The 27,366-nt window shown below is 39.6% G+C and overlaps 1 protein-coding gene across 9 annotated transcripts in view; it reads right to left on the bottom strand.

Moving 5' to 3' along the window:
* Positions 1 to 27,366, bottom strand: part of CTNND2 (catenin delta 2) — a 680,248-nt gene that overhangs the window by 262,976 nt on the left and 389,906 nt on the right. For all 9 annotated transcript variants that reach the window (XM_040587098.1, XM_040587100.1, XM_040587099.1 and 6 more), the window contains one exon: positions 6,914 to 7,108. In XM_040587098.1, coding sequence (XP_040443032.1) covers positions 6,914 to 7,108 — 195 coding nt within the window. The remainder of the gene's footprint in view (positions 1 to 6,913; positions 7,109 to 27,366) is intronic.

Raw genomic sequence — 27,366 nt, 5'->3', positions numbered from 1 at the left:
CACTTCAGCTCTGTGCACCCAACACTCAAAACTAATACCAACTGGTCATGTAACTATACAAAGCTGCTGGACTTCCCATGATTGAGCTGTGTCACAAGGCCTTCTCCACGGTGACCTTTGGGGGTCAGAGGCAGAGACAGTCCTAAGCCTGTGCATTCCAGGCAGTCCTTTAGCTTTCTTCAAGGCCATCAAGGTTCCCCTGGTACCGGCAAGATGCATATGTCCTTCACATTGCTGAGAAGGCCAGGTTCACTCCTCTGGTGTAATTGATGATTCATCCTTGCCACTTGTGTGAGGTTAGGGACAAAGACTCTCCCCACAGCCCCTTGAAACCAATGAATGCTCTTAATGTGTGAGCACTGTGCAGGTGTTGAGGTCTAAATACCCATAGATCACAAGAGTCACCAGTGCTTTTAAGCAGCAGCACTTATTTATGTGACAAAGCCTCGGTTTGTAGAGAGTTCAGAATAAGCACAGACCTCCCACTTACCACCCCTCCTGCCCAGACTGCTGGGGACAGCACTCTCGCAAGGCTTTTAATAACTCTATCCAGAAATCACATCATTTTTACAGAAGAGGGCTCATCTCTTTCACTGAGAAACCACAACAAAAGCAAGTGTCATTAAGAGCTTCCAGACAGAGTGTTGCCAGCATCCAGAGGGTGATGGCAACTGGTCCCGCAGACCCCACTGCCACAAAAGCCATGCTCCCCTGCTGCAGGTCGGCAATGACAGCCCAGCAGACAAGCAGCAAATCTGCTTTCTCCTCAAGGCAGCTACAGAAATCCCAGGGTTGTAAAACAGCAAGATTTTTCTTAGACTTATTTCATGTTTAACGTTAATTAAATGCCAATAACTAAGGACTAAATCCCTAGTCTAAACTTTTAACTGCAAATAAGCAAATGATCACTGATTCTGTCCCCTGCTCTGGCTCTGCGACCCCTCCCTCCTCTTCAAGTAATAGCCCTCTTCAAATTCCAGTGGTGTCCATGTAAACATCCCATCAAATAAGCTTATCTCTGCTATTAACAACTTAGGATTTAAATTAATAATGCATGGCCTTTAGGTTTATAAGGGAAGTAATGCACCTGCCTTGACAAAAGTTATTGCTGTATTTACAGCCCAACTAAATAACAAGTTGTAAGTTGCTATTCAGTAAGTAAATGAATTCATTATTTATACCATGTCAGAGTACTTCCTCTAAACATATCTTTTGTGGATCCCCATTTCAAAAGTAGAATTTCACATTTATTGCTACTTTCAGTGCAAACATTTGGGCTTGTACTTTTTATAGGAGAGAAGGCATTACCCTTTCAAGACCAAAAGGGATTGTTAAGTAAAAGCTACTGATCAAAAAAGCCTATGCACCTACTGCAGTCAAGTTTGAAAGATTATTTTTAGCTTAGCATGACAGTAACACACCCGGCCATAATTTAAATCACAATGTGATGAATAATTCATCCTGCCCCTATCTAAAGTTATGCTAGTAAGGGAGATGTTCAGTAAGCTCCTAATATTTCGTACTTTCTGCAATACGTGGCCTTTAGTGCAGAGGTATCGGCATGCATTTCATTCACGAGTAGAATACAAGGAAAACAAAAAAAGTTTAGAAATAAAAAAAGAAACATCCACAAAACAGTGAGTAAATAGAACAAACTTAATTTACCCCGTAGAGAAATTCTAGCTTATTGAATTCTGCTCAGTAAAAGTTTATTCATCTAGAGGATTGTCCTGGCTTCAGCTGGGATGGAGTTAATTTCCTTCTTAGTAGCTAGCACAATGCTGTGTTTTGGCTCTGATGTAAGAACAATGTTGATAGGACACTGATGTTTTCAGTTGTTGCTGGGTGATGTTTATACTAAATCAAGGACTTGTCAGTTTCTCGAGAGGGCTGGAGGGGCACGGGAAACTGGGAGGGGATACAGCCAGGACAGGTGAGCCCAACTATCCAAAGAGGCATTCCATACCATATGACGTCATGCTGAGTATATAAACTGGGGGAAGAAGGAAGGAAGGTGGGGACATTTAGCATTATGGCATTTGTCTTCCCGAGTAACCGTTACTCATGATGGAGCCCTGCTGTCCTTCGATGGCTGAACACCTGCCTGCCCATGGGAAGTGGGGAATAAATTCCTTGCTTTGCTTTGCTTGCATGCACAGCTTTTGCTTTACCTATTAAATTGTTCTTATCTCAACCCATGAGTTTTACACTCCTTTCCGATTCTCCCCCCCATCCCTCTGGGTGAGCAGGAGTGAGCAAGCAGCTGTGTGGGGCTTGGTTGCCAGCCAGGGTTAAACCATGACAGTCCTTTTCGACACCCAACGTGGGGCTCGAAGGCTTCAAGATAACAGATTTGATTGGAATGTGCTAGTTTGAATTTATAGCCGTTATTGCTGTTTAGCTATTAAGGGGCAGGTTTCTGTGCTTACCATGGGGCTTGCCTGCCTTACTGTATATATACTGTATACCAGTGCTCGTTAGTGGCTGCTTCTTGCTTTCACTGCTTGCTGTACTGCTTATCATCTCACTGTGCTGTGCCCCGGAACGTTCTGATAACAACCGTGGTGATGCACTGGGGCTGGCAAGTGGCCATGGCATCACTGCTGTTTCTGTGCTGCTGTACTGGACAGGCTGGAGCTCCAGTGTGAACTCGAGTCAAAGGGACTGTTACCTGTGGATGAGCCCACGTGGGAGCAGGACACCCCAAAGACCCTGTAGCCGTGACTAAGTCCACGCCTGAGCAGGTATAGCTCACAGTGTTTGTGGTCATGGTTATGTCTGTGCTGCAGCAGGCATTCCTCTGAAGGAATTGTGGCCCAAGGACAACTCCGTGTTGGAGAAGGTACGCCTCGAAGCATCTGTGGCTGTGGGTAAGTCTGTGCTGCAGTAGGTACACCCTGAAGCATCAGTGGCTGTGCACGAGGTCATGCTGGAGTACCTCAAAGTGTGTGGCAGCGGAGAAGCCCACGACAGAGCAGGTACAGCCCTGAAGAGATTGTGGCCAGGGATAAGGCCATGCTGGAGATGATTTACTTCTGAAGGGACTGTGGCTGTGGGTGAGGCCACGCTGCAGCAGGTCTGTGGTGATGGCCCATGGGTAAGGCCATGTTGGAACAGGTGCACCTCAAAGTGGTTGTGGCTGTGCTGCAGCAGGTATACCCTGGAGAGACTGTAGCTCGTAGCTGAGCCTCCACTTGGAGCAGGTTGCAGTCTGTGGCTAAGTCCAAGCCGGACCAGGGGCAAGGGGAGGAGTTAATTACCATGTTAAACCCTACGGGGTTGTCCGAAGGGTCCAGGGGTGGAGATTGTAATGGATATACCTTTAAATTGTGACTCATGATTTGAGTTTCATGTTACAGGAATGACTGTAGCAGCAACCATCTCAATCATCAGAGGCCAAGCCTGACAACAAGCAGTGCAAGTGTAGCAGTGACCTGACCTGAGCTGGCTTTGATGGCCGATAACCCCATACAACAAACAACCTCTCTTCTCCTGAGTGACCACCATAAGAGATCATGTTCATGGACTAAATGAACTCAATGGACATTTTGTGAACATTTTGTAGACATTTTATAGACATTTTTACAGGGGTGGTGCATAGACTAGGGGAATGATGTCCGTGTATTATACCAAAGAACGGGAAGCGGGACGATGGTTAATAAGGGTGTATTGGAAAGTGTAGCATGATGTAAATGGTATGGAATAAGGGGTGGATACTGTCCTGGTTTCAGCTGGGATACAGTTAATTTACTTCTTAGTAGCTAGTACAGTGCTGTGTTTTGGCTCTGATGTAAGAACAATGTTGGTAGGACATGGATGGCTGTGGTTGGTGCTGGCTGATGTCTATACTAAGTCAAGGATTTTTCAGTTCCTCGGGCCCTGCCAGCAGAGGGCTGGAGGGGCACGGGAAATTGGGAGGGGACACAGGCAGGACAGCTGACCCCAACTATCCAAAGGGATATTCCATACCATGTGATGTCATGCTGAGTGTATAGGCTGGGGGAAGGAGGAGGAAGGTGGGGACATTTGGCACCATGGCGTTTGTCTTCTCAAGTAACCGTTTTGTGTGATGGAGCCCTGCTGTCCTGGGGATGGCCGAACACCTGCCTGCCCATGGGAAGTGGGGAATGAATTCCTTGCTTTGCTTGCTTGTGTGACTTTTGCTTTTCCTTTTAAGTTGTTCTCATCTCCACCCTTGAGTTTTACACTCCTTTCAGATTCTCCCCCCCCATCCCTCTGGGTGAGGGGGAGTGAGCAAGCGGCTGCGTGGGGCTTGGTTGCTGGCTGAGGTTAAACCATAACAAGGATGAAAAACTGAGTGGGCTTTATTCTTAGTTGTGTAAACATTCCTGAATGTAATAAGTATTTAAGAGCTAACAAAAAACAAAGAGGTAGATATCTACATTTAAAAAAAAGTTTTCATTTGGTAAAGTCACTTAATCTTGCAAATTAAATGAAATTTTCAGATTCGTGAAGAATGTTCGCTTTAGAAAAAAGCAACAAGAAACAACACAAAAATAAATGCTTTGCAAGTACAACTAGCATAATTTCTGTTTCTAATGGGCAATGTTAGCTGCAGAGAAAAATATCCATGCTTTGGACAAAGGACTTAGACTAGGTTTGCCTTTCTTTTTTTCTTTTTCATCAGATGTTTAAAAGCATGCAAAATCTTCATGACTCCATTTACTGTTGTAATGGGCAAAAGAATGTGAACTATGGTCTATAAAGGAGCACACTGAAGTTCTAAAGCTCCCCTCCCCACCACCAACCCCAGGTGAGACTCATGCATACATAAGATACGAGCCATGAACACTTGGCATGTATCTTCAAGGAGTACACAGTAATCTACAATCCCTCGTATTTTACACAAAATAATCAAGAGAAATAGCTAGTCAGTCCTCCAATAAAAAAAACATGTAACACATCCCAACGAAGAGATAAAATGTTACATGTGCCAAATATCAGTTCAACTCCTTCCCCTCCTTTCTGCTAATCTGAGTAAAACTGCATGGTCTTCATGAGAAGGGGGTATGTTCCTACAGGCCTTTATGGTAGAGGCAGAAGGAGTCCAAGAGCTGATCCAATCCAGCCCAAAATTCCCTCTGAGCACTGACAGCTCTTCAGCCTGGTTGTGTGAAAGGCTGACAGCATCCACAGCTAACATCTATTGATGGAGCAACAGAATAATTGGCCTGGCATGCATCCACTTGCTTTTATTTCCCCTGACCCTGATGATATAGGTGGAGGGGGAAAGCAAGGGATGATCAATGCAACACAAAGCTGGACTGATGGTGTTGTTCCTCAGAACTAGCCTAAAGTGCTGTTTGGGATATGGATTGAACATTAAGACAAAATTCACCTTCACAGGGCCCATTTCTGCTACCCAAACCACTGTATTTTTTTAAGGTTTTTCTCCTCCTTTCTAAAACCCCATCTTCAGGTATTACCCACTAACATCCTGAGTCCTAGTTTCATTCCCTGTAATTGTGATCTATGTTGACAGGGTCTCCTTCCTTACGGAGGTGTTGGGAAGATGACAGTCACAAGACAGTCTGCTACTTCAGCACAGAGAACCAAGGGATGTTTTGCAAGCAAAACAAGAAACCCTCTTCAGGGCATGAGTGGGAAAGAGAGCGCTGCATAGAAAGTAAGACCCGGCCACATGTGGAACATGAGGCTTAAAATTCAGTATAAATAGTTGCTTCAATCACTATTGCTGCTTCCACTGCTCAGTGATTTAGGCAGAGATCTTTTCCCTTTCATGCAAAGAATAGTAATCTTTTCTCATATACACCAAAACATACACCATGGTAGCTCCTTTAACAGGAAGGAAGTGCTGTAATGGCGTTCTTCAAAAAGTACAAAGCTGTTACAGGTATTTAGCTACAGAACTCTGAAAAAAGTTTTAAAGTATTTTCTTCTGTACTCTGAACACCCACAGCTTGCATAAAGCCATAGAAATCTTTAGACATGCAAAACCTGACACTTTGCCCTTGGAGAAGTGGTTCTAGAAATAAAAAAGGTAAGTTTTAAAAGAAAGCAAAGTATCTTGCTCCAAGAAGTACACAACTTTTTCTTGAAGAAAATGGGAGTGATCTGAAAATGGACATAATCTTCCACCTTTAATCAATACAGCAAAGATAAAACACCCGAAACACTTTACAATTCCTAAGACAAGTTCTTTCTACATCTGCTTTAGGCTATTTTGGCTGTAGCACTTATGTACTCTAATTATTTTGTGCATTAAATACCATAAATATCCCTGTTGATTTGTGATCTATTTGTGGGTTCCAACATACAGCTGTATTTCATTTGGTGAGATGATGTTCTGCAAGCAGGACTTGTACACCAATGCATTTCATGGACAATTATTATTATTTATGGATAGACCAGTGATGCTAACAGCTTTTCTCTATGCCATAGTTCAACTTTATGTCTGCATACCTACACCTAAGTGTACCTCTGTAGGAGAGAGGAAGAGCATTTATGTATGATTCACTTGGAAAGCAAGTGAATAATCCTTTAGCTTCATGTGGAAGAAACTTTGCAGTCCCTTTGCAACACACAAAACACCTTTGCAAACAAAAAAGCCCTACCAATTTCTTCAGAGACAACAGATTTTTCTCAAAGAAAATACACAAGATGAATAAAAATATTCTCTCTCCCCTTAGTAAGCACCTTCCCCAAATTAGATTAGCTTACTGTACACATAGCACAACATTAAGTATTTCTCCATTTCATGTGTGCCTTTGAGGTTCTATCAATAGCTGCCATCTGCACAAGGTATTTTGTTTGACCGGCATGCACATAATAAATTTTGTTTGGCACATCAGAAAAAGGAAAACTAGGGCTGAAGAATAAAGTATATCTCATAAAAAAAAAAAAAAAAATCATGCAAGTTACATCCACCTACCTGTACTAGTGCGGTATGTGCCTGTGTGTGCTGGTTGCAGAGGGTCCCCTTGACTCTGGCTGAGACTCCTCATAGGGGGCTTCTGATAAACTCTGTCTTCGTAAATAGGATCTATATGGTGTTCTGGAGACTGCAGTGCCCTTAACTCGGAGCCAAGGTGGCTGTGCTGGCTGCTGTAAGATGCCCGAGACCCAGCTGCAAATAGATTTATAAGAGACATTTAAGAGAGAAGAAAAAAAATTACAAACACAGGATATGACTTTATTAAGTTTACTTGAAAGTAGCACGTAAACACACAAAAAAACCTCAAACAAAACAAAGAAATTAATCTCTTCAACATACAAATAGAAAGAGCATGCAAGGGCAGCAAGAGCCTCAGTTAATCACTTCAGTTGTAGCATCCAGCTGCCTGCACCTACTTCAAAACCTCACTTCTTCCAAGGAAACTACATATTTTGGAGAGATAGGTATCATGATATCATCTCTTTCTTAAACAGAGACCAAAAAAACCCCAACACATCTCAAAAAAAACCCCTCACAAACACCTGTGATCCAGAAATGCCCTAGACCAAAGGGGTTCACAGAAGAATGAGGAATGGGGGAGAAGAAAGGAGCTGCAGTCAGAACTAGCTCCACACGTTATGCTCATATCTTCAGATCTAGAAATGAATTAAGCTAAAGCTGATGAATAGATGTAGCTATATGAAGGCTTATCTCTTTGGTGCTTCACTGAAGTACAATATAATGGTTGTGCCTTATCAACATTTTGTCCTCAACAATTTTTAAAAAATCATATTGTTAAGACATCTACAACTTAAATATCCTCTGATGATTAAACACGCCTCCTGCAGAAATCTATTTTAAGGATATAAGGTTTGGGCTTTCTTTTGGTAAATAGCAAGATCAACTGGGAGTGTATTCAAACACTTTCTTATTCTACTATTAAAATGTTATTTTCAATTATGAAATTTAAAAAAAATACAATAGACACTTGTGTATTTCCAGCTGAATTCACTTGAATCCCTTTGTCACTTAAGCATTTCAGTGCTGTGGTCTGTTAGCAAGATTCCCAAGGAGAGGCACAGGAAAGCTATATAAACATTACACATTTTGCAGGCAAGAACAAAGCAAGTATTCAAGCAACACTTGACAAAGGTTAGGTCTGTATCACAAAGTGGTAACATGCTATTTAAATGTTTAGAAAAGCAATCAAAAGAGACAACTACTACAACTCTTGTTGATACTCCTGTGAGGTTAAAAAAATGGATGTAAGCGATGTTCTACTAGCTTAGCTTGTCCCGCTCAGACCAAAAAGCTCTACCACATTCATTGTGTCAGCACTGGATTTGTTGCACAAACAAACACTAAATATTTTTAAAATTTAAAGCACAGATATAAAGTAATGCACAATAGTAACAGGATTGAAATGAGAAAGAGACGCAGACAAAATGTTACTTAATCTTTAATACAAATTGTCTGGAGGAAACTAATAATTTATTCCACTTCTTCCTAATCAGCTTCTGCCATAGATGTGTTTTCTTCTGATTTTTTCAATGTACATGCATGTTTTCAGGGCAATACCCTATTTGCATATTTTTCCCTTCAAACATTTTTCAGAGTGACTTTCCATTAGCACACCACTGAAAGTAATTCTGTTGTTCCCCTTACTAGAAAGTCTGCCAAGAATCCCAAAGACATATTTTATCTGTAACTACTGCAATTATCCAGGAAGTTGATACTAATATTGCACAATTAAATTTTTCATAGTCCACATTTTCAAAATGCTCTTTAACCCTGCACCTTTTGAGACTGATTCTTGGACCATCTCCAAAGTCTAGTATCCTTCAGAGTGGACTAAAATACAGCCTGTTACGATTATGTTCACATTTCACTGTGTACTTGGTTCAATCTGTATTCAGAGGAAGAAATATAGAAAAATTGAGGGCAATATTTTGGAGGTTCAACAGTGCATCAACCAACCAGACTTGTCACAGAAGAAAGAATTACACCCCCTTCTGTAAGTACTAAAATTCTTTTGTCTATTTACATATTAACATTGCTTTGGAACAACAGATTTTCTTCTTAATCCTGCTTCCAGTGAGCTGAAAGATTTTTTTCCCCATTGAATTTGTTGGCAGTATGACCCAAATTTTAACCTGTTCTCACACAGTTATACTAGCCTTCTGGTGAGGTGGGCTTAATTCAACCTCCTTCATACTCTGCCAATAGTTCTGAATCTTTAAGTGCTAATACTAGCCTAATACTAACTGGAAGTTTAATATTAGTTTATTGTGCTAATATTAAACAGAGATTTATTTGCATACTGCACATATAATTAATACTGTAATACTACTATACTAAACAGTAAACGTATATAACCAGAGAAACTTCCTGATCAAAACACATTACACAGTTCAAGCAAACAAGACAAGGAAGATGTGATAGACAATAAAAGAAAACCAATATAACTTGCCAGGAAAACAGGAAAGTGGCAATTTAGAAGTAACTTGGAAGCCACCTGAACAACACGATTATGGGCAAGCACACCCAAAAAAGGTTCAAGAATTAAAACTATCAGGAAGTAACTGCCACTATTCCTGTAACATTTCAAGAAAACAAAGATTTCAACAGGTAATTAAAATTATTTCATTTTAAAACATAAATGCTTTCAACTATCAGAAATTGTGGACATCAGAACATGAATATAGTCTTTAAAGCACATCTCAATAACCTTTAGTTTCAAGCAAACCTGATTCTTTTCTACAGACACCAAAATGCAATTTTACTACGCTATTTCCAAATTATCAGTTATCCATGTTTAAACACAAAATACTACCACCCTTTAGAGTTCTTAAATCTAGTTTTTAAAAGAAAAAGAAATCAGAAAGTGCATAAAAAGATGCACCTCCACCATCATTGTTAACGTTTCCATTAAGTTGGTATTTCAAAAACTGGAATAACAAGTTCCGGTTTTGTTAAAATCTCTTTTCTATCACTCTTAAAATTCTTAAATGTATTAATTCATTCAAGTCTCAACTTAGAGGCAATAGGTTTTTATTGCATATTTTATTTAATTATTAAAATCAACCAACCAATTGCTATTATACAACAGCGGCAACAAAGATAACTGTTGGTATCATATCTAGCAAAGCTCTCACAGAAAACTTTCAGAAAAAAAACCTAACAATTACAGCTGAAGACAACAAAAGACTTGTAGGTTTTTATATCATTAAAAAAAAAAAAAAAGGGGGAAGTGTGGTGGTTTCACACAACTGCATGCTACTTCACCTACACACCCAGCCCCTCCACCATACTATGCTGCTACTTTGGAAGACACAGGAAAGACAGTTAAGATAATTGATCAAAACAAAGACAGCACACTCAAAGAACTGATGCTGCCGGGAAAGAGAGAGGTGAAACAGACCTCCTGCCTGCATCTTGGGATAGCAGCAAACAGCTACATCCTTTACTACCTGAAGCTGCAAGCTGATCTCTATCATTTGCTTAAAAAAACCCAAACCCAACTTGCATTAATGCAGTCTAAAGCTCACAGCAGTCATAAAAGCAAAAAAGGTAAGAACTGAAAACCAGCAGTCAATATACTATCAGGAAGCAATAAAACACTGGCTTACCAAGGCCCATTAGCATTCTCGCATTCAAGGAGGCTCACTGCCCTCAAAAGTGGTTTCCTTAAACACAGAGGCACCACGGACACATGCTCACCTCAAACTGCCTTGGCCAAACTGTTCCCAACCAGCCACCATCCTTTCACCCCAGTAATAATGATGCACTGCTCTGGGTTCCTTGAAACCAAAGCAGTGATGTGCATGAAGGCCGCACACAACTCTCCTACACATTCTGAAAACAGACTCATGTCCCTCCCCTGGCCAACAGCTCCCTAATAGCAATGCTATTTTTGCCTGGGGGAAATATAAGGCATCAAGCCTATTCAAAGACAGGTCTACATACAAGTTCAAAGAAAAGTCATGATTAGAGTTCTACAAGCCATTAATTACAGATCATGTATTTAGCATCTGTGTACACACAGAACTCTTATGACCATGGCTGTGAAGGAGTGTGGGTTTTTTCCCTCCCTTCTAGACTGGAAAAAAACCCCACAAACCCAAACCCCAAAACTCTGAGAAGAGCTAAACCATCAGGGGATGAAGAAACCACTTGATAATTAATTCCTTAAATAGTCCGATCTTTAGTCTGACCAAAGACTGAGAAATTATCTGCCTGCAATTCTGGAGACACAGCGCAAAGTATGAAGAAGACTAAAAGGCTCTAGAATAGCTGTGAGAGGCATCAGAGTGAAACAGACAAGTAAAACCAAAAAAATCGAAGTAGGATACATTATTTGGTTTTTTTGTTTAAAACCAGAAACTAACTCTAAGAACAAAGCACACAGCAAAGAGCATTCTCTGTCTTCTGAAGTCTCCAATACTGAAACCTGATGCATAGTGGAATGCCCTTTCTGCATCTCTGTGGAGCTTGTAAAAGTGGACTGTGCTCAGGCTGCAGCAGGGGTATCTCATGAGCCCCCAGCCAGGTGAATCAGACTAGGGCAACCTAGAACCAGCCAGAAGATTTACCAGATGAAGATACGATATTCCTACAACCTTTGTTCTCCTCCCACATCCAAGAAGGGCAACAGAACTCAGGAAGAGTGCAGTCCTACTTAATTGGATCAAAAAGACACTCTCTACCATTGACAATTAAAACCCCCCACCCTTCTAGCTGAAGGTTTCTGTATTATTCAGGTATGTTCCTCACTAGTATAGGGAAATGGTTGTTTCCTAGGAAAATGTTCTTTTCTGACAGCCTCACTTTCCAGATGAAGAAAAATACTGTAATTAGACAAGTGTAACATGAGAAATACACAAAATAATCTCTAATTGCTCTTTAGAGCTTCTACAGGCTGTCACGGAAATCAATACAACACATCTGAATGGCACTGCTAATCTGACAGTTTAGGTCAATAAAGTAAACCACTATCGGCAGCATTTGTCACTTCAAGAAGCTAAAGACATCAAAACTATTGAAATGAATGGAAACACACAAGCATTTGCATATTGCATATGCTTTAATAAAGCCTGGACAGTTTTTGTTTGTGCCCCTTGTGAAAGCCTTTACAACCTGTCATCCCACTTTGCTGCAGCCCTAAGGAGCCCTAAAAATTCATGATACTCTCTGAACATGTCTAATAGCAAGAACATACAGTATTGACCTCCTCTCCAGGATTTAAGAGCGCATTAGAAACATGAAATATGCAAGTGATCATCTCAACATGATGAAAAACATCCAGATTCGACCAGATAAACCATTCAGTCCTCATTTAGAAATCCTCCATCCCAAAATACATTCAAGTGTCCTGTTACAAATTTTCCTTATGCCTATGATACAGGAGCACCATTAATGAGATACAAGCTGAGGATGAAGTTCAATGACCATCCTACTACTTATTACTCATCAGAAATGTGTTTATGCCATTTAGCTTAACTTGGTTGTAACCCCACACATTTCAACACACCGTGTATCTCTGGCTACTTGAGGCTCAAAGTATCAAACTCTGACTTGAACAGATATGACACACTGCACTCAAGATATTCTAACAAAGAGGACTGACTATCCACAACTGGCTGTATAGATTTTTAATTTCAAATATAATGACAATATTGCTTATGTAATTTGCACTGAGTTTTTCTTAGGTTACAATTTAAAAAACTACCACAACAAAACCCAACCCCACATAACAGTAAAATTGTAATAAGACCATCAGTGAGATAAGAGACTGCAGGCACAGAAGCCAAAAAAGAATCACAGGAATTTTGTAGCTTTGGTATGGTGCATGCTTTTCAAAGGACTGAAAGAACTTTTTGATTTAGATGATGCATCAGGGCTGAAATCCCTTTCTGACACGAGTTTCTTCTAAATGCTTGCCCTGAAATGCTACTGTCCTTAAAAAACCCAAACAAACAAAGAAAAATTATACAGTACATCAGGTCATAGCTTCACTGTAATGCTGAAAAAGCAACATGTGAGAAAGGGTAAGAATAGCAGGATTTTTACTCTGAATTCATATGTAACGTCACCTATTTTACAGACACTAACCTAGTTTACATAGTAAGTAAGTTGATGTGAACCCAAGTACAGAATTAGAAGTGAACAGGGGGGAGAAGTCAAACATTCATAGCGTTTTGGTATTTACCTTTTTTTGCCAGAAATTTATGCAGTAAAATCTCCAAAATGCTTGTCTGAATACATGCATCTTCCACTCACAACATTGGAAAAGGACAGTATGATCTACAATGTTACAATAAATAAACCCAATAAAACTAATAAAATGGGAATATACCAGCACCGTGTGATGAAAAGTACGGTACCACAGAGCAGAGAACATACCTAACTCAAGTACTGAAAGCAAATACAAATTTGAGACATGACAGATGGTTAAATTAACCAGTAAGACATGACAGGCCATATGGCAGTACCAGCTAATACACACCTTGGGTATGTCAGCGCTTGTCCCTAGCATACCAATGATTTGCATTCCTCAGAACCAAAACACAGTCTGAAGTGAATTCATTTTAATTGGGTTTAGACTTTTCTTAAGCACAGGTTTCTCACGTGTTTAGATTTTACACACGCGGAGTATCAATTATGGTTTTTCTTTCTCCAAATACTGAAATTAAAGATTAACTAACGGAAGTTCAGAATTAAACTAATTTTTGTCTTTATGTGCTTTTTCCATTCTCTCTACACTATTCTGTCTGTGACTTGAGACTATTTGTACAAATAAAAAAAAGAAATAATGCCATCACTGAATTGACTGATTACACATGATACCTTTCACCTTATCTCAAACTCCAGATATTCAGAAAAAACATGAATGTGGTACTTTGGCATCCCCAGTCCACATTATAGGAGGTCACTACAAAACAAGTATGTGCTATAACGTATGAGCCCCCAGAACGGAAAGAACAGACTTGCCTCAACTGTCGGTATCTTAAGACTGCCTTTCCTCAGGTTTTCTACTTAAAAGATTAAAGTGTAATATGAGGCATGGCCTGGAGTGTTTCATGTAAACCACCACTGTACTGTCAAACATATTAGCAGCTTCACTGTCAGGATACAGTCAATGTTCAGCAGTAAGGCTCACGCTGTGGAATTTCGCAGACATAATTTGACCATTAACCAGATTAAGTATCTTAGGAAAGTCTCCTCAAAACAGATTGGCTTTGGCTGCTTAAGCAACACTGCAAAACCAGCCTCTGACCTAGGGTTAACACTTTTCATATCACTGCTAAAAATAAAGGCAGGGGGTCAAAGAAAGGAAAAAAAGATTACACTTTTTAAAACGTAATAAGCAGGTCTAAGTAAACTTTAAAAATCATTTGGTACTTCTTATGCGACACAGTAAACTTCTATCTGGATAATTTTTATCCCATTTGAACTTTTTTTAAATCAAATATTGAAATTAAATACACTCCTAAGTAAATTTAAAAGACATAAAGCTATTTTTTTTTTTAGGTTGCCTATGTTTACTTTTTAATCACGCAATATAACTTTACTGCAAAGTATTGAATCAGCTATCTTAATTCTACAAGTCTAGGAAAACCAGAACCCCCTCCCCCATCATAAATTTGTGTTTCCTCACAAGCACTTTTTTTTCCTGCTATCGTCCTCATTCTGTTGAAAAGCATTCACCTACTTAAAATATTTTCTAATAAATGAATTGTTAGTGGAAGAGAAGTGTAACTGGGAGCAAAGAAATAAGAGGCAAAGTTAGCCAGGAAGAAACAGCAGATTAAATGTGACAGACAAGTTCAGGGAGATAATTCCCACTTCATTTCTGATCTAGGGAACTGTCACTGAATTAAAAACAATAAATAAAAACTCCCCCAAATCAACCACTACCACACAGTGACAACAACTTGCCTCCAGCAAGGCAGAAAATGATAGGTATTTTTTTAAAAAAACCAAAAAAACCCCCAACAACAAACCCAAACTATTAATTGAATTATTGTATTAGGTGCTCCCCCTCTTCTCTTAAGCATTGCCTCTTCCCTTCCCCTCAATCCTGCCAATTTTACAGAAAAGGGGAAAGTCCTATGCACAAATGTGAACAGCTATTGCTATCCAGCAATACAAACCACTGTTTTTAACCTTCATGCTCACTAACTGCATTGACTGAGGGCTGAGTGCTTCAGCAATAGGATGACGTTACTAAGCAACAACGCCAAGCAGCCCTGTGTATGCTGTTTGGATAGTTCACCACAGCTTCACGACAAGTGAAAACATCAAGCCTTTGTAGCAGAAGAGATCTTCAAAGTTTTGCTAAATACATTTATTTTAGAAAAGTTAAAAAGTTTATTATTTCAAATTTTGAATTATAAAAGCTCGTGTTGCACCATGCACTCTATCCTAAAGCAGCAATACATTCAGCTCAACAAGTAAAGGAACAGAAATACTAGTGTAATTGGCGAGATGTGCCCCAAAAGTAAATATCCAGGAAAAAAAAAAACAAAACAAAACAAAACTCTGCGGGATATTTTGCAAGACTCTACAGCTAACACTTCTCTGACAAGGGCTGCAAATCAAAAGGAAGAAGTGTCTTTAATTCCCCAAAGCTGGGTCTTCCTTCCTTCTCAAGGCACAAGGCCCCACCCAAGGCAGACTCAGGGACCTAATTTCTGCCTGGTAAGCAGCAGTGTCAACTAAACATCCAAAACCCCAGTGATCTTTATAGGGCTAGAGACCACTTCCAGCAGCACGAGTGACTTGCTAAGAAGCATTGCTGCCTCCAACAAAACGAATCAGGTACTAGTGCACTGATGCTTACCAGTGAAAACATAATTTTCTGATCATGTTTAACACTGTGGAAAAGCACAGCATCTAAAAAGCCCAGCAGCTCACAACCCTTGCCCCAAACCAAGCATCGACTCAATCAACCTTAAATGGAGCAAGTTCTCACAGCAGCTCTGGTGTAAGAGGAAAGCATTTCCACATCAACTCCTCCCTGCATACGGAACAGAAAGAATATCTGGAGCTTAAATCCAACTAGAAGTGAAAGTCTCAAGACTGGCACAGAAAATTCATTAAGGAACGTGCGTTGCAGAATAGCGGTGCCCAAAGGGAAAAACAGTCAGTGTGTGACAGTGTGGGAAAGGTAACACCAGAAAATAAAACTCACTTGGGTAATGAAATGTTAAGTTTGTCCAACTACAGTACTCCTCAACTGGCTTTTGCTGGGCAATCTGAATTTTTTATGTAATCACACTATCATTCCTGGGAGTTCAGAGTTCCAGCTGGTGGTTTCCCAGCTAACAGGGAAAATGCAAATATATAGTTCTAATGAATCCTGACTATGCATGCATCCTTTTAAGAAGTATTAATTTATGATGAATATTGTACATACTTCTTTTGCAAACCTATGTTCCAGTCTCTGACACAAGCGGCTGAAATCTAAGACACCACATCTGGCGTTTGCCGATAGAAGAGTGTTTGCAACTTATCTTTAGTAATTCCTTTTACAATGAGATTGCACATTATTAGACATGTGAACAATATTAACTTTTGAAGATTTTATCTGTAACACTTTGTACTCAAACTTGCATTTCACGGAGAGAATGGAGAAAAGCATCAGATAGCATTTGTTCTTTTACGTAAAGTCATCTTTGTTAGAATATTAAATGCTTTCTCCTCCCAGTGAGCGTTTGCTTGCAATCCCTGGTTTCTAGAATTTACCAAGACCCGACATGTAAGTCTGTGACATTCCAGGGGAAAAAAATGTGGTTCATTATCTTTGCCTTTCTTTCAATGCCACATTTAAGAAAGGGAAGATCTCTTTGGATATTCTCTAACACAGTATATTACTCATCAAGTTTCTATTATCCATTTGAGAATCACTGCATTTAAAATGAAAGAGTGAAAACACGGACCTTTTATTAAAGGTATACATACTCAATTTTAATACAATCTAATTGCAGAATAGAGTTACGCATGTAAAAAAGTTTAGAGCAGCAATTATCCACATTGACAGTTACGTTCATTAGATTATCATAGCATTATTCAAGCTGGTTTTAAGTTGTTAATCGCTTATTAAAATCATTATAATATCTAAAGAAATTCTAACAGGCTTGCTCTAAATAAAAGAAAGAAAAGAAATGCTGAATGTAGAGACAAAGAGAAATACTGTTAATACCATGATCATGAGGAGCTTAAGGACCTAAGCAAAGTTTATCCTGTAACCCATAAAATAAGTTTTCTTTTTTAATTCAGTACGCTTACTAATATAGCAATAATAGTAAGCATTTAGTACCCAATTTAAAAAAACTCAGAACAATAGCTTATGTAAATCCTTCCTCAACAACCAGAAAGCGAAAAAAGGAAATAGATAACTACTGATTTTTTTCCAGGAACTGATTTAAAGAAGGAGATGGGGGGGGGGGGGGGGGGGGGCGCGGCGGAAGAGAGAGAAGGAAAAAAAAAAAAAAACACAACAAAACAAAACCAAGAAAAGAAACAACACTAGCACAACAGACTTTGTGATGTGCCACTAATCTCAAAAATTCATATTATCCCTGAAAAGCACAGCGAAGAAAGGACCACAAGCTGAAAGAGTCCTGTCACTCCAGCAGAGTTCACGGCAACGACAAATGGTGCAAGAGAGAAATGGTGACAGAAGGTCATTAGCAAAAGTAAAAGGAGACATAACAAGAAATATAAGAAACGTGTTCACAGCAGTTTGTAATAAACCACTGGAAGAGTTCAGCTTCGAGAAGGGCTTCAACAGTTAATTAGTTGATGAACAGTTAATTAATTAAAAACAGTCAATTAGAAGGATCAGATGCATGTTAGTCCAAAGGTGACAAACACTTGAGGGATTCTGAACTGTCTCACAATTAGCTCCTGGTTTTCCATAAATGCAAACTGACAACACTTCCATGTCAAATCGATGCCTGACCTGTGAAGCCAACACCTCCATGATCACATGGCTGGCTGAAGACACTTGCATCAGGTTTTGCCTGATGTTACAAAGGCAGTCTGAAACCTACTGCAGACTGAGAAAAGCAGTGACATGCAAGCCATCACGATCTTGATAAACTTCAGACAAAAAGAGATTCTTGGCTAAGACAGTTAACCATTGAATTCCCAGATTCACAAGATAGGATCTTAAGCAGGGCAGATCACAAAGCGGATCACTTTGGAGAAGACTGCTCAGTGATACTCGGCATTAGCTCCAGATCCTTGCCAAAAACAGCTAAGTGTGACACAGACAAGGATGACATGAGCTAGACGGGAACTCCAAATTCAGACAGAAAGTTATGCAAAATTTTGATGAATAAACCTTGAAAACTTTGAAGCTTAGTTAGAGACCAGACAAAGGGGAATCATGGCTCAAGGGTCACTCTGACAGGGCTACCAGTCTCAATTCTTTGAGGGAAAACTGAAGAACTAATGTTCACAGAGAACCTCCAGCCAAACACATCACAGCTGGTTAGTCAAGGCCCTAAAACCAAAGCCTGCTGGTGAAAACAAATCACTCTTATGATACCTTTTGCCCTCACTCCCTCCTTGGTCAGATGCTACTATCCTAAAAGGTGCCAAAGACTTCACATCGATTTTGTCTTTGAAAAAAGACGGGCAAATTGCTTCATCAAATTACTTATTCTTACCAGGATTTAGCAGTCTTGATGCATAACCTCCACCTACTGATAGCAGCTACGTAAGCTATCAGCCTTTCCTGTGTTAAGAGGGAAACACACTAAGTCAGGTCTAGGCACAACAGGCTTCTAAATTTCTTGACCAGCCAGGCAAATCGTTTGAGAAGAGAAGAGGGCTGGAAAAAGTCTCTCTTACCCACAGAGGGTCACAGTTCTATACAGTTCCCCTGATGAAGTCCTAACCCTATGTAACACTCCCAATTTTCCTTGTTATGTGATTAGACCATGAAATATTCTATTATGTTCCTAATATAGGGAGCTGAGACATACTGCAGTCAAAAAGGTCACCCAGGTCTTTTCCTACTCTTGTTTTCAGCCAAAGGTTCCTAATTTGTAACTAGCTATTAGGTGCATTATTAGCTTGGTTCCAATTCTATTCTTTCTCTCTGATCTGCAGAACTGTTTCTATACAGGATTTATCGTTCTCTCTTCAGAAAATGGCTCTTAACATTCTGCTATCAAAAAGTTTCCCTGGCATACTTCAGGGTTTAGTACCAAGATAATAAAATGAAAAAAAAGTATTTTTCAAGTGGCCAAAAGAGTTCTCCTTGTGGGGCTTTATTAGTAGCATCCTTCCTTTCCATTAATTTGATTTATTAAATGACAAACTGACAATGCTCCTTTGCACAGGTCCTCGCCCAGCTATGCTCTCACAAGAATATCCATCTTCTCTAGCTTAACTAAACACTTCGCAAGTGGCACTACAGAAAATGCGTGCTCTGACAGAGCCCTGACAGGGAATAGAAAGACATCAGATATAACCTAAGAAAAGGTCAGTAAGCAGGTTATTCCAGTACAATCTGGTTTTGGTGAACTCATGTTGCAAATTATCCCATTAACCATTTATCACCTTCATGTCCTGTATTATGCTTTCTATCAGTTTCTGTTGCAACGTCCACCAAAGCACTGTGATTAGCTGGTCTGCAATTTTTCTTTTACTTGGTTCTCTCTTTCTTCAGGGCATAGTAAACCCAAACACACAAAAGCCTGTCATCTCCCTCGACCCGCTGACCCCCCAAATATCTGAAAAAGTCCAACTCGCCCTCCTTTGCAGATCATGCTCGCAGGACTTTGATATCAAGCCTGTGAAGAGCTTATGGCACCTTTTGGTGAGCAAATGTAAACACAATTGCATCTCTGCTGAACTGGAATGCTCAGGGAAGGTGTGGGTGTGGGAAGGACCCCATGGAGAGGAGGCCTTTTGGTCTCTAGTCACAATAAATCTGCCCCAGTATCAGAGGGGCACAGCTCCTTTTCCACCTTTGCTTTCTTCACAGGCAACACTGTTTAAACCCAAGGAGAGCTTTAGTCCTACGATCAAAAGGTTTTACTGCCGGACAGCAGCACAGCTGGCAATCTGATAAAAGGGATGGTTCGCACCTGGGTTGGAGGGGGAGGGCAAGGGGCCATAAGGCAAGATACAGACATGACACCATGGAAGAGATAAATATGGAAAAGTGTATGCAACAACTTCCGCAGAACAGTGAGGGCTGACTGAGATTTAAGACTACTTGTATTCAAACTGATACAGCAATTTTCTATTCTTCACTTACACACTACAAGTTGCTACTTGATGTACTTATTAAAAATCTATGTCATTCAACTGGCAGTTTCATATGTCATACCTTATAAGATTAGTCATCAGTTGGTCCTTCTCATTTCAGCATATTGAATTCTGACTTTTGCTTATACCCACTTAGGATAATATACAGTTCCATGAATTCATTATCATTAGACAGTATCTCTCTGCCCTCTATAATACCACCTTCAAAAAACCAAAAAGTATTCTGTCTGTTGTGGGTCCATACCTAGGTCATCTTCAAGTTTGACCCTACAACTACAGAAAAAAATGCCTCATTTATCTCCCATGATTGGTCACAGCAAATTTGGTCCAGTGTAGTTTCTGGCAGCCACCACTGATGGCCAATGTTTTTCAACTGTGAGCACTTTGCATCTCAGCATGGGTAACCATGGACACCTCCCCACCCAAGTTTTAGCCTTAAATAAAGGGAGCCTTCTTCAGCTCCCCAGTTCACAATCTTCTTCCTGCCACAGTTAATCACTTTACTGTTGATCAGAGGCACCTGCACTGCTTTAAAGCTGGTGTGTGCACATAACCACCAAAAAGCTATCTGATATCCCAGCAAATTAATACTTATGTTATTGATGAGCTGTGTACTGACTTTCTAGATCTCAGCTACTCCACCTACTGCAAAAAGTTTGTGTGCCATAGCAACTGGAAGGGATGAAGTTTTCAACCACAGTAGAAATAAGTGCATATTATCACTTCTCTTAAATACCTGAAGACCATGAGGGACTGTCATCATTTATTGAGGGTTTAATGACAAACATTTCCAGGCCTTGCAACAGGGTTTTAGACCCCGAGGAAGCTACAGCTTCCACATGTGCCTTCTTTGCCCAGTACATGATCAACACACACAGTCATCCCAATTTAGATCATATACCAACAAGCAAATATTTCCACTGATGCCACAAAAGCCTGAGTATCAGAAATGTGATTGAAGGGGACTTTCCTATTGCCCAGTACTCCCTATCCCATACAATAGCACTCTCTTCTACACTGAACAAGCAAGTTCAAGGCCAAAGACATTTGGGAGGACTCAGAATCACGCTCCCGGCCACTGAAAAGGACAAGTACATGAAGACACCATGCAGAGCTGAGGGCACAAGGCATGGTAACAGGCATGGACAACACTCAGCCTCACTAGCATGCCCTCAAGACCCAAAAGTTCATGAGGCCCTAGCCTCTCCCTGTAATCTCACTAAAAGTTACTAAAGTTACTAAAAGTAACGTTTAGTAAAGTTACTAAAAGTAACACAAATCAAGGTAAGCAAGACAAGGCTGTATGAACTGGGAATGCCAACACTGGCTAATGTATTTCCATTGCTCCAAAACAAAAGTTCCAAGAAGTTAGGTTCCCAAAACACTGCTCTTCATGCATTTCATTATCCAAGGAAAACTGATGGAAAAATTCCAGCTCCATGGATTAAACACCGTTCTGCTAATGAACACTGACTGTTCTCTGCTAGCTTTTTGCCAACTTTGGTTCCTTTTTGTGCTTCTTTTCATCAGGTATTTAAGCACAGATTTTCTAAACGCTGTTCTGATGCTGAAGAAATTCCTTCCAGTGGCTTGCATGCTTCCATTCAAATCCTCCCCTTTTAGGTACACTGCTAAAGTTCAGGACCAGAGGCCAGAAACTGCAGGCCAGGTTGTGTGGTTAGAAGCAACAGCACAGGCTTCAGTACTGACCAGTCACCTTAAAGCCCAGAAACTGCCACTCACATTTCCCACAGCCGTTCAGTTGAAGTACTTGCAGCTTCATACCAATGGAATCTATTTTCAGCAATGTTGCAGACTGGTTTTCTGTGCCTTAGAGCTTGCTATTTTGCAATATTGTTTGACTTCACACCCCTCTGAAAGACCATTGGGAGGAGCAGTCAAATATCAAGAATAGGAAGCAAAGGGGAAGGTTATAGTCAATATGAGAACAGGACCCGTGTTTAGATGTATTTGTAGCATTTGCTCACACAGGAAGTCAAAGCTCAAGTTCATTAGTTCAAAGACAGAGCCTACATGAGGCCTCCATATCTGGCAAATTAATGTCACGTACGCTAGATTTGAAAGATGTAGGAACAAAAATAATGGCAGTAAGACATTTCAAAGTTACCCATCTTATTTCTTTTGCTTTACTGCTGTAGACTGTCCATTTTGGACACCTTCTCCAAATTGAAACTGAGCACTATTGTAAATGTTTCAGTTGTAACAATTAATAAGATCATTACTGGTGGAAAGAATAGGTAGAAGTAGAAGAAGCGACAAAGAAAAGCAAAGTGAACACTGAGTTTTGTATTTTTATAACCTCCAAGACCAACTTGAGCACTTTTAACCTCCAGGTTACAATGCAGAAACAAATAACTTTGTTTCTTTCAGACAAGAAAATAAAACAAAAGATTTTGAGACATGCAATAGTATTTCAGATACTTATGAGAGACTTATAACTTGTTCTCTTTCAGATACAATCTCAAAACAAACATGAGTGGAAGGAGAAAAAAAAAATATCCTAGGACTGCACAGTCTATCCCAGAACAAAAAAGGATTACCAATGTTCTCATATGTAAAAGCTCTGACAGCAGTTAAAAGAATTTCCTAGCTAATAAAAACAATACTTAGAAGAAATCTATAGAGAACCATTTTGGTTAAAATTAATGAAGTAATTTTGTTTTCCCTATAAAAGAAATAACTCACAAGATCCTGTAAAAACACAAGAAAAGTAGTTAAGGGAAACAAGTGAGTATCCTTTTTGTTATGATCGATCACATCGATAGTCCAAGTCCAACGTCAAAATATCCAAAGATTTTCCTTCCTTACCTGTACAAACAAGTACAATGGCACATCACACCTAGACTGTTTTATTAGCTCAGCCCTGTGTCTCAGGTGGGGATTTTAAGGTACAGAGAAATTTTATTTCTGGGATGATTTAGATCCACTTTGGCTGTGGATTAACACGTTGATTGCACCTTCCTTATCTATAATGTCCTGCCCAAAACCTGAATGATGATGCATGTGGTGAAGTCTTGCCTGCATTTGCAAATGGTGCAAATTTGGGTTTAATGTAGTCCAAAAAGAGTATTTTACTTGCATAGAGCTTAAATCCCCCAAAGAGGCTAATTTAAATTGGGTTAGCAGTAACACTGATTTTAATACTAACTCTGCTGAAAGTTTTTTCTCCCTCATGTAAAAGTATGAAAGATGGGTTTGCATGCATGTCTGCTCACAAGCACTAATGCAGCCATTCTAGCACACCTACATAGTGCAGTGTGATTTACCAGAGAATTGTAACACTTAACTAAATAATTTTTTGTAAAGATGACAATGAACTAGTAATAAAGAAATCTCAATCCATGCTAGTAGCAACATTTATCAGATATCCCATAAACAGCTACGTAAACTGATCTGCTCTATGCCCGTATGATTGCACAGCAAAATGCTAAAAATGTCAACACTCATGATCAAACAGCAGTCCTGCCATAAATCTCATCAGGAAAGCAGAGTTCAACATGTCACATGCAATGAAAAGCATACAGAAGGAGAAAGGGCAAAGGAAGGTCCCCCACAAAGAGGGAGAAGAGCGAGACAAGACAGATGAAGGAGCAGAAGGAACCAGTTAAGACCTTGATGAACTCTGAAATCTTTGCCCAATTAAGAGTGCAAAGCGTATTTTATATAAACAAGTGCTATTTTAGTATTAATACCACACATGCATACAAACAGTGCTACCTCAGAAAGGACAAATTCCCTTTCTTTTTGATTTTACAAGGACCTGAAAGACGACTGTGTTTGCAAACATGAGGCTGAGCACTGAAGTTTTCAGCTGTGGCATCAGGGCTGTCTGAGGGATACTGCAGCTCCTGTTTCTGTGGAACATGCCACTACCGCATGAAGAATAGCTGCATAACATTCTTTCCACTTAATATTATACCAAGTGATGCACACCAACACTCATTATTTAAACCTAACCTTTTAGTACAGTTGATGGAGCATGATGCATTCTTCAAATATATTTATTTTCTTTTCAGTTTTTTGTAATAATGCGTAAAATGACCTGCCATTGTCTAATGTGTCCCTAGTCTTCCCTAAGCCTGATGAAGAGGCCGGAGTGGCTCTGCAACACCAGGGCTGCTACACCATCACATAACCTGAGGCACAAACTACATCAACACCACCATTTCACTGCCTCCTCTCCCTTTGCTCCTAAATCTGCCCGATTCTGGCCAGCAGGAGATGCTTCAGCGGACCTTGAACAGTGGGCACCTGTGTGACTGACCTGCCTCCTGAAAAGGTTTTCCCATGTTTCTCCTGCTTGCTGTCTTACATACTCCTCATTCCAGGTAAAATGCACTGCTTTGGTGAGTTTGGCTCTCAGCAGCACTCCACAGCTCAACCCAGGTGCAGAAGCTGCAAGAAGGTAATTACAAACTGTGCTTTCTGGGCTCAGACTGCTGCTTGGACAGTTGAGCATGCTTTAGAGCAGTGCGGATTGGAAAACTACTTCCAAAGCTGTCACTGCAGATCATAGCAATGAAGTAGCTAGACTAAGAATAAACACAGAAAGTGTACACTCACAAAAACCACTATATACACGTACACACACACACAGCTGGCAGTGGTAACAGTTCAAGTATAACTAGACTAAAACCAATTTCTGAAGACGTTTCTAAGGTTACTTGGTTAAAACTGAGTCACTGCATGCTGTTGCACGTCTTATTTAAAATTCAGGATGCAGTCTAAGAGTTGCCATTATTATAATTTCAAGATGTTTCATAATCAAGTTCATGGGAAATTAATATAAATAATACCATCACTTCAATTAAGTCTAACACAGATTCAGTGTTGGGCAATCTAGGTTTGTATTGTACCTTTTCAATTACAATTTCAAAGAAAAAAATTATCATATCTGAAGGTCTTCTCTTAAACATCTAACCCTGGTACTGAAGCCATTCAGTTTGTTTAGCACACTGACACCCAGTAGTATTCATGAATTAGCTCCATTACAAATTTCTAATGTCATGCAAAATAATTAAAACAAATGCATTATTTGTGTCCCTGGTAATTACTACAAATATATTTTTTTTTCTTCCCAGAGATAAAAAAGGATTATTTTGAGTAACATCATCCCTGTGATGACACATACATACCAATTCAACTTCACATTAATCACAGTAGGCAGACCATCTATCAGTGCAATGTGACAACTATTCTCCACTCCTACTCCTCCTCTCTCTCTCAAAAAAAAAAAAATATCTTTGGATGTTCTGAAGAAGAAGCAAAAATCTCATTTATTGAACATTAGCTTTTCAACATACATCATAGCTTGCTCTCCTTCTCAATGAGTTCGATTTCTAACAGAATGATTAGAAAACTTCTGCAATAATATAATATACTTGCAGCTCAAATACCAAACCTGTTCTGAGCAAAAAAGCCTATAAAAAAAAATATTAAGACTGCCTCAGTAGTATCCGTAACATTTGATCCTGGCTAACTCTAAAGCAAACATTAGTTTTAAGCCTCTGTGTAGTCCATTGAATTCAGTGAATCCAGTGGAAGTCTAGAAGATTAGTCAGACTCTTACCAGGGCTAGCAAATGTGTAACTCCGGATCCTGTGGATGCCATTGAGGAATATGTTACAGAAAGGTAATGGAAAATAAAAGGTGGGAGTACACAATAGGAAACTTTGCAAAAGAATAGGTCATGTGATACAGCTCCTTTCAAGAACTACTTGAAAGGCACGTCAACACTGTGGAATTAAAAAAAAAAGGCAATTTACTAACATACTGTTGCTTTCATTTTGATTACTCTGTTTTTAAGTAGCAATACTATCTCTGCATGTCTGTCACCTAGTACTTCTTCAAGTTACAGGATTTTCCATTTATTATAAAATAAGACAGTGAGATTTTCTTTGCATATCTTAAGATCTCTAAGCAAATCCCTATGAGATACCATAACTGGGAAGCTCTTTATGTTTGTTCTGATTGGCACAACATTTGGAAAAGTTAGTATTGCTTTTCCAATTTTTACAAATGTAATAGCAAGTTTAAATGAACAATCACTATTCCCCTTCCATACTAAAATCAACACAAAAATACACCAGTCATTTCCTAAATGCATGTTTTTACGAGCTTTTCCTTCACCTGAACCACAAATGAGTGACAAGTAACTCCTCACAGTGTGTCCTGAAAAGAGGCAGTGAGGGAAGTACCTACATTATGCAAGACACAGAAGTCTTATCAAAAGCTTTTATTTAAAAGCAATCCAAGAAAATGAGTGCCAGTTTCTTAACTTTTGTTCAAATCAAAGTAGAAAACCCCATTAGAAATGCCTGTACAACCGCTATTGGCTAACAAGTCCAAAAAAGTCCACATTCACATTGCAACTTGGGTCTAGTACAGGACAAACAGGTTCTCTAATGCTGTAGCACTTCAGAGTCATGTAATAGGCCTTAAGCCCTACAGAACAAGCTTTGACTAAGCTATCACCACAGGTTTAATGCTGCAATGCTATAAAAGATGCCTTCTTCAAAAACAAAAAACCCAGTAAAATACAAATTCCAATGCTAAAAGTCTATAAAGAGAGATATGGACTGTGCTTCGTAGAAACTTCCCGAAGCAAAGACTTCTATCCCAGAACAAAGGTAAAGAAAAATCAAGGAAATACTGGCAGTTCATACCCACAGGTGTCCAAGTTTTAGATTGAATTATCCTTCAATGCTGACAGTTCCCTCCATGCCTATTTAGGCCCAAACAACTCTTGCTATAGGATTAAGTTGTAAAACTCCCAAAACCACAAAGTCTATGGCAATTCTAGGTTTCCACTTTACAAAGGCAGTATTTAATACCTGTGGCCAACAGTGTGTTGGACTTGAGTGGAGAGAAGCTGTACTAACATAATTGCTAATCAACCACTTTGTAATTTGAGAGTGAATATTTGACAATAGGATTGATACGTGTGTGTCCCTTGATCTCAATTTTAGCATCATTTAGTGATACTATCTCCTTATACATTCTGAACTTCAATAACAGTGTTACATAAACTAAAAAGGTTTTCAAATTCCCACCCTTTAAATAGGGGAAAAAACCCCCAAACCATCAGAGTTCTTACGAGGAGATAAACTAGTACTGTATTTTTTTTATCAGTGAATTTA

The sequence above is a fragment of the Falco naumanni genome, chromosome 3 (assembly GCF_017639655.2).
Source record: "Falco naumanni isolate bFalNau1 chromosome 3, bFalNau1.pat, whole genome shotgun sequence".
Classification (NCBI taxonomy): Eukaryota; Metazoa; Chordata; class Aves; order Falconiformes; family Falconidae; genus Falco; species Falco naumanni.
Note: the sequence above shows the minus strand (reverse complement) of the source record. Positions and strands in the feature narration are given on the sequence as shown.